This window comes from Chaetura pelagica, unplaced genomic scaffold (genome assembly GCF_000747805.2).
Source record: "Chaetura pelagica isolate M959 unplaced genomic scaffold, ChaPel_1.0 scaffold423, whole genome shotgun sequence".
NCBI classification, from domain to species: Eukaryota; Metazoa; Chordata; class Aves; order Apodiformes; family Apodidae; genus Chaetura; species Chaetura pelagica.
This window is the reverse complement of record NW_009952686.1, coordinates 518070-527034: the sequence shown is the minus strand read 5'-3', so window position 1 is coordinate 527034 and position 8965 is coordinate 518070. Positions and strand designations below refer to the sequence as shown.

At 39.0% G+C, this 8965-nt stretch overlaps 1 protein-coding gene across 1 annotated transcript in view; it reads left to right on the top strand.

Moving 5' to 3' along the window:
- The window catches only part of KIAA0825 (KIAA0825 ortholog), a 19170-nt gene that overhangs the window by 6532 nt on the left and 3673 nt on the right, over positions 1-8965 (top strand). The window contains exon 2 of the mRNA XM_009993780.1: positions 6542-6710. Coding sequence (XP_009992082.1) covers positions 6542-6710 — 169 coding nt within the window. The remainder of the gene's footprint in view (positions 1-6541; positions 6711-8965) is intronic.

The following is an 8965-nucleotide window of genomic DNA, read 5'->3' as shown; positions in this document are numbered from 1 at the left end:
GCCACCAGGGCACATTGCTGGCTCATGCTCATCCTCCTGCCCACCAGGACCCCCAGATCCCTTTCTCCTACCCAGCTCTCCAGCAGGTCAGTCCCCAACCTGTACTGGTACCTGGGGTTGTTCTTCCCCAGATGCAAGACTCTGCACTTGCCCTTGTTGAACTTCATCAGGTTTCTCCCCACCAACTCTCCAGCCTGTCCAGGTCTCCCTGAATGGCAGCACAACCCTCTGGTGTGTCAGCCACTCCTCTCAGTTTTGTGTCATCAGCAAACTTGCTGAGGTCACACTCTGTTCCCTCACCCAGGTCATTGATGAAAATATGGAACAACACCAGTCCCAGTACCGACCCCTGAGGGACTCCACTGGTCACAGACTTCCAACTAGATTCTGTCCCATTGACCACAACTCTCTGACTTCTTCCTTTCAGCCAGCTCTTGATCCATCTCACTACCTGACCATCAGGACCACACTTCCTCAGTTTATCTATGAGGATTCTGTGGGAGACAGTGTCAAATGCTTTACTGAAATCGACATATGCCACATCTACTACCCTACCATAATCTATCCACCTAGTTACTTCCTCATAGTAGCTCTTAATAAGCCCCATGTCCTTGATATGCCTCGAGATAGTGCCAAGAACAAGTTGTTCCATCACCTTTCCAGGGATGGAGGTGAGGCTGACCAGTCTATAGTTACCCAGGTCCTCCTTCTTGCCCTTCTTGTAGACTGGAGTGACATTTGCTATCCTCCAGTCCTCAGGCACCTCACCTGTTGCCCATGACTTACTGAAGATGATGGAGAGTGGCCTAGCAATGACCTCCTCCAGCTCCCTCAGCACCCTTGGATGCATTCCATCCGGACCCATTGATTTATGGATGTCCAGATTACTCAACTGATCCCTAACCCAATCCTCATCTACCATGTCAAACTCCTCCTTTATCTTGAGTTCTTCTAGGTCTTTATGGATCTGAAGCTCCTGGGCAGAGTCTGCAGGAGTAAAGACAGAGGCAAAGAAGGCATTCAGCACCTCTGCCTTCTTTATATCCTCTGTCACCAGGACACCCACCTCATTCAGCAGTGGGCAGTGATTGCCTCTGGTGTTAGTTCTATCTGCAGTGTATTTAAAGAAGCCCTTTCTATTGTCCTTGACCTCCCTACCAAGGTTCAGTTCCAAGGAGGCCTTAGCTTTCCAGATTGCTTCCCTACATCCTCTGACAACAGTCCTATATTCCTCCCAAGTGACTAGCCCCTCCTTCCATGATCTATAGATTTTCTTTTTCCACTTGAGTTTGCCCAGCAGTTCCTTGTTTAACCATGCAGGTCTCCTGGCTCCCTTTCCTGATTTCCTACCCATTGGGACGCTCTGATCCTGAGCTTGCAAGAAGTGGTCCTTGAATGTTGAGCAACTATCTTGAGCCCCTTTACCATCTAGTACCCTGTCCCATGGGACTTCCCTTAACAATTGATGGAAGTTGGCCCTGCGGAAGCCCAGGGTTCTGGTCCTACTAGGACCTAGAGGATCCTGCACTCCACCATCTGATGCTCACTGCAGCCAAGGCTGCCATTGACCATCACTGCTTCAACAAGGCCCTCCTTGTTGGTGAGCACAAGATCCAACAGCTCCTCTCCTAGTGTGTTTGTCCACCATTTGTATCAAGATGTTATCATCAATGCACTGGAGGAACCTCCTAGACTGTGAAAGACTGTGTTCCAGCAGATATCGGGGTAGTTAAAATCCCCCATGAGGACCAAGGCCTGTAGTTGTGAGGCTGCTTTCAGCTGCCTGTAGAAAGCCTCATCAACTCCTTCGTCCTGATCAGGAGGTCTGTAGTAGACCCTCACAACCATATCACCCGTGCCTCCTCATCTGCCCCTGGACAGAATTCCGTACTTTCTAGTCACTCTCTCACATAAAGAGCAACTCCACCACCTTGCCTTGCTGACCTGTCTTTCCTAAAAAGGACAGAGCCATCCGTTACCACATTGCAGTCATGTAAGCTGTCCCACCATGTCTCTGTAATTGCCACCAGATCATAACCCTTAGACTGTATATGCCTAGAGAGAATATATTTCATTCCTTGTGTAGTGTTTTGTTGACTGCTTTTTTCTGTTTGTGTCTCAACAGTTCAGACAGTTTCAAAGAAAGGTGGAATCATCTGTGGGAGAGAAAATAAATGAGGGCTATTTTGTACTAGGGTACTATCTGATATAAGTCCCGTGTCAAAGATAAAGAAAATATGCTGAGAAATCTTAACTGTTTAAAAATTTTGTTCTTTGGCATCTCATAATGACCAGTGTCAGGGACATGGAGACCTTCCATCTGAACAGAAACAGCTCTTTTAATGTGGTACCAGTAGATTAATTTCCAGCAGAAGAATTATATACCTTTTGGTTAGGTTCAGCCAAGTCTCAATATTGGTACCTGAGCACCTAAAACATCAAATACCAGCTTCATATTATCATTAAGGTTGAGAGTTTCAGAGGGTGTATCAGTAAACAGACATATGGACCACAGGACTGAACTCTTCTGCAAGTACTGACATCTCATTTTCCTGTTGTGCTACAAATCTTATATCCCTGACTTAGATAGGGTTGCACACAGATACAGTTGTAGTTTTCCATTTCCATTTTCCAATTTAAGAAAATTTGCACTCCCATTGTACATGTATAGTGTCAGTTGACATTTTCTGGGGTGATTGCTCAATTGATTAAAAAAAAAGAGCTTATTTGCTGCACTAAAATATATTTTCTGATAAACCTTTATGAAAAAGGATTATTTGAGAGGAGAAAGGAATCTGACATTCTGTATGTTTTTTGTAGTTGTAGTTTCAAGAATAAAAAAATATTAAATACTTTAAGCATATTTTTCACTTCAAAATTAGATAAATTTTTTACAGTTTTATTTAAAAGTTAAGAAAATATTATTTCTAAATAAGGAAATAGAACTCTCCTTCTCCCTACACTGATGTGAAATTATGGCTTTAAATACTAGACTATATGGTGTGAAAAATTTTAACACTGTTTGGCAAAAGTCTTGTATTTAAAATTATTGCTTGCTAAACTGAGATAATACCCACTGAAATGTGTTTTGTTTTTTTTCCAGTGGTAACAAAATTGATAAATATTTCATTTAATGTTGTAATTAATGTGAAGGAATACGTATCTCTAATTAACCATGTTTATGTAAGACTGATGAAAGAAATCCTAAAAGAAACAGCAGTGGTTTTGAGACCATGTTTACCTACAGTACTCTTTAAGTAAACAGGTTGAAAATATTTTTATTCCATGGAAACCAGTTTTAATCCTAAATCAGTGTTTACTTTATTGGAACAGAAGGATTAAACTGAATGAACAGGTTTATCAAGATTTGTGCCTACAGAGAGGGCTGCTGAAATTTATCTGCCTAATCCCCTTATCAGTGTTGGGAAAAATTGCCTGAATACCTGGTTTTGAGAAGGCTGTAGCCTGTTCACAGCATGAGGCTTGGCTCAGATACCCCTCTCGCAGGTTCCTGTGTTGAAGATGAGTGTACAAACTGCTCCCTAGTTGAAGCTGGCTAGCACAGACCAACAGCAGTGGTCCCTTCCATAATGCACAGGGCTGTCATCTCTTTGGTGTAGCTGAATCAGGCACCTCAACATAGCAAGTGAAAGAGCCTTTGCCAGTGTCCCAGGAGCCAAGGTCTACGGACAAAGCGTTTAGTTTCCCAGTCCTGAGAGCAGGTTTCACAAGTTAAGATGCATGCCAATCTTCTGTCAAGTTTTGGTATCCATGGCTGAGCTGTCCCATCAAGAACCCGAGAGGGCCACAGACTGAGAACCATTATTTCTCATAGAGGTCCTTTGTGCTGCTGGTAAGGTCACTTGATGATGGGAAGATACTTGTTTCAGTGCACTTTGTTTTGGACTCAGTCATACCTGAGAAAGCGTTGAGACTTTTGCATCAATTCTATAGAAGTGTTTTGCAGGCCACCTGTGTATTAATAAGTTTTGAGAGTTTTTGTGTATTTTAGTTGTAGTTGCAGAATTTGGTTTCTGAAAATAATGCAAGTGTGAGATGTGGTTATTTATTTGCTAAGGGAGTGGAACAGGCTGCCCAAGGAGGTGGTGGAGGCACCATCCCTGGAGATGTTAAAAATAGGGGTAGACGTGGTGTTTCATAAGGTGGTTTACTGCTTAGGGGTTGTAGGGTGGATGGTTGGACTTGTAGGTCTTCATGGTCATTTCCAACCTTGATGATTCTATGATTCTGGGATTCTATTCTACATTTGGATAGAGCAGGTACACCTCAAATGGTTTACCTTATGTTTTTTAAGCATGAACAAAATATACCCATAATTCTTAGTAAATACAAATGATAATGGGAGATGAAGCTGTTAAAGATTACGTAATTATTTTGATAAAAAAATTTTTAGAAGTTTTATTTTCAGTTTAGGGATTTATTTATTTTTTCTGATGCTACACTTCTGCACTTCCATTCTTATGGTCCTCCTTTCATTCTGTATTTGTACTTAATGCAGTACAAATACTTTCATATTAAGCTTGTTCATATTTAATACTATATTTTAAAGAAACCAAAGGCACAAGGGGAAACCCATTACAGATTATAAGTCTTGATGGCATTCTCAGAAAAAAATAAATTTACATCTGTGATTTTCATAGGTAGTTTAGAAATAAAAACAAAAGTCTTCTGTTTACCTCTAAACTTAATTTAGTGTAATAAATTCCTTTTTTTTCTATTGCTTTTTAAAAATGTCAATTTAAATTAAAAAACTCAGTTGCCAAAGATATAGATGACACTGATTTATTTTATTATTGTAGATCATAGTGAGACAGCTAATAGGAATTTAGGGTACACTGCATAATTTCTGTAAAAGAATAAGATGTAAATCATTCAATAAAGGAAAAAACCCGGTAGAAAATCAAACAAATACTTCTTTCACATCCTGAAAACAATACTGTAGGCAGAATTAAATGATGATGTATAGTCAGTGCTGTGCAGAATACCTTTCCACATAGAAGAGTTATACAGAAAAAGCTTAAAACTTCATTCAGGGTTGTGAATTTTAAAAAAAAAAAAAAAATCCTCAATTAATTTTTGAAATCTGGAGGTCTTTGATTTGTTATTTTTCTTATAGCTTGTAATACACATTGTTTTCCAGTTTCTTTTCTTCCCTTTCCTCTTGTTCTCCTTTTCTCCTCTTCCTGTCTGTTTTTGTAATCTTATTCTCATCTTCTGTTGCCAAAACCAGTCAAGTCTGAAAACATTAGAGAGCAGTTAAAAAGAACCCACCAGCCATACTTTATCTATATAAAAGAGAGGTGAGTGGCAGTGTAATAGGCAAGTTTCTTGTTTGGTTGAAGCCATAAAAACAAAAAGTAATATGATTGAAAGTATCTGACATTGAAATACCTATAAAGAGCTGAGTCTCATTGACTTCCTTAACTCTACAGAGATGGAAAGAACTAAATTTTAATTTGTGTTAAACCTTGCATCCCTTATCAGCTGTAAGAACATAAATAGAATAACTAATATACTCCAAAATAAAATTCAGATAGTGAGAATCACTTTGCACTTCAATAAAACAAAACTGACATCAGCTTCATGGTTGGATTTGTTTGTATTAAACCTAGATCTGCCTAGATCTATTCAATACTATTTTTTCTGACTGAAACTATATAAAATATTAAGCACTGCTTAAAAAAAAAAAAAAAAAAGTAGTTCTGAAATGCTGAAAAGATGTTTTTGTAGGAAAAGATCTAGCTTGAGATTGTTCCTGGATTTTTGTTATTTGTTTTATGTTTTCATGTAGCTGTCCACTCAAATACAAATAAAATAATTTTGGATAACCACTTGTGATTTTTGCAAATGAAATCCCTGTAATACCATGCCAGCCAAATCTGATTCCATAGACAGGATTATGATTCTAGATGAACATTGAGGAGTAGATCAGCTCTTTGAAAACAAACTCAGCTTTTCATAAAATAATGCCAAAAAAAAGGGAAGATCTGCTTTCTCAGCACAACAGATTCTAAAATTCTGTTCAGCATTTTCTGTGGTGTCAATGGGTCTTCAAGAAGTCATTACTACATGTAACATATTATAAAACAACTGCTGATTGCTAAAAGAGCAAAATGACACATTCACCTTTGAATGTGGTAGCTAATTAAGCACCAAGGACCAGATTTCAGATTGGATGATACCTTATTAACTAACTACTTTACTAAAAAGTACAAGATGGTTTTGAGAAGTGAGGCAATACCTGAGGATAGTAGAGTCTGGCCTGCAGGAAATTTATTTTAGCTCTAATTTGACTAGCTCTAGTTAAATCTAGCTTAATTTAAATGTTAATCCTCCAAATTCAGGCTTCATTTTCTGAGAGCATTTTAATCTGTAAAGAAGGAGTGATGTTACATTAATTGGAATTTATTTTTTTTTTTTAAATAATATATAAAATTACGTTATCTCAAAGGTGCGAAAAGTATCCTGTGATTTTGTAGTTTGTTGGTTTGTATTTTGTTTGTGTTTTGTTTTTTTTTAGCATAGAACAGTGTCTAAAAGACCTGCAGTCAGAAGTGAATGAAATACGTACTGATGAAATACTACACAGCACAACCGACTGCCTCCAGTGGCTAAGCAACTGCAATTTTAGTTCTCTCAGACCTTCATCTACAAACCATGGAGAGCTGATGGAGTTCCTCAGGACCCTGGTAAAAACTGTTGACTAAAGACTTAAATGTTTGATAACACTGGTTATACGATGGGGGTGGGGGGAGGGGGTGTCTCTGTTTTTTTAGAGGTTAATTAGTTTTCTCATTTCAATCCTCACTGCACTGAGGATGGGTCAGAAACTTTACTGTAAGGCTTATTACTGTTTCTGTGTGCAAAGCAGGTGGTTATGTTTCCTTTTGATTTTGCCTTAAATAGACAGACTTGGGATAAAAGCTTTTCACCATACTATCATACGTTCAGGACTGCTAGGGCTGTTTTATAAACATACGTTGGTAAAAAGCATCTGAACTCATTGTCTGCACCAAGGCTGAAACTGTCACTGCTTGTATGAGTTTAACTTATTTAATACAGACTGTTGCCCTTTGTGCATTATTTAAGCATTAACTTCCTATCTACTTTTTCCTCATTAGAAACATGGGAGTTGCATCCATTGTCCTAGCAAGCTGTACAACTGGACATAACCAGAAATTTCACTTCAGTGAAAAAATTCTATCCTTTGAGGAGGCATTTTCCTCCAAAATTTTTATTAAGAGTCACCCTTAGGCTGTAGATGTGGAAATGGAAGTCTGGAAATTTGAACTGGCTAGAGGAGTAAAGGTTGATATCTCAGTAAATGAAAGCCTGCAAGGTTTTATATGAACTATGTTTATGTTGGTTTATATGATGTATGTATGTATGAATGTCAAAACAAATGAACAGTATCCAGTGGATTGTTCTTTTTCATTTCCAAGTCATGGTTTAGTTGTAGGACATAAACACCTTTAGGCTAAGATTGGGTGTGTTGGCAGAGGAAGCTGCTGTGGAGAAGTGGAGGATTTTCTCCTTTGGGACTACCTCCTGGCTAGAGCTCAAGCTCCTTGGAACTAGATGATCTTTACGGTCCCTCCCAACCCAAACCATTCTATGATTCCTCCAATCATCTGTCTTTTAAAACTGGTTGTTGGTCTTTCATTCACCCCTGAATCCACGGGGTACTGGGCTGTGTCAAATCTGGATTTAATCTCTAGAAGCACTAGATCTTTAGTGTTCATAGTGAATAAGTCATTTTGTTCCCTATCACTGGTAATCAGTATGAATGTCACTGTTCGTGACCCTCCTCAAAGGTGTCAGACACTGCCACGTGTCATGCTTGATCTACATAAAATGAGACAATCACCGAAAATGCTGGGTTATTAAGTCTATTGTTATTCCTCTTAGTCCAGTCAAATCCCTACTTACCCCCCCTCAGCACCTGGCAAGGCAGTGATGACTGGCTGATGTCCATTCCCTGCTTTCTTCCTTCTCCAAGGTCTCTTCAAAGCATATACCTGAACACCAGGTGGCGGCATTTGTTTGGAAAACACCAAAATGTCTCCATCTCTGGGATATTTAGGGTGTATCTCACACAAAAGTGTGTCTTCTAGCTCTTCATCTTCCAAGGAACTTACTGACTGTGTGGCAGTCTGGCTGTGGGCTGTAGAGTCCAGTTAAGCCCTGAGAATGTCTCAGTGGCAGGCTGCTGGACAGACAGCAAAGTGTAAGAAGCCTTTAAGTCTCCGTTCTGCAGAGCTAATGAGGAAAATATCTGTAGAGCTCAGCAACTTGGACATCACTGTTTCCAGGCTCATGGCTTCTTAGATGACCCAGCCTGTTGTGTAGATGAGGCTACAGATGAAAAGTGTATACGAATTAGCATAGACAACCCATCTGTAAGAACTTACACTGTAGATAATCTTTAGCTCCATAAACAAGTTTGCAGGAAACTCTTTTCAATAATATTCAGCATTAATGAGATTATTATGGTCTGACCTTTCTTAAATGTTTATCTCCATCCATTGAACTAATTACTTAGTTGACTTAATTTCTCACCTGCAAGCTTTTAATTAAGTATCATATACTAAAACTTCAATGTTAAACTTCCTTCTACTTAAAGACAATATCCCTTCTCATTGTTATCCCTTATTATGGGTGTTTGTTTTGTTAGGGATATAGTTTATCTTCTAAGCTGCTGGAACAATTGAAATAATAGTGCACAGTTCTGTATGTGCTTTGGCTGAGGTGCTGTATCTAGGTTTATTGTTAGCATGGGATTCTCATGCCTTTGTGAGCTCTCATGGGAACACTGAGAGGTTCTTCATGAAGCCTGGAGATGTTAATTATGTGAAATTCCATCATTCTGTGTACTGTTTTGCATTTCTAAACATCTAAAAGCTGAGTATGTACATGAACACATCTTAATTAAATGCTGATCCTG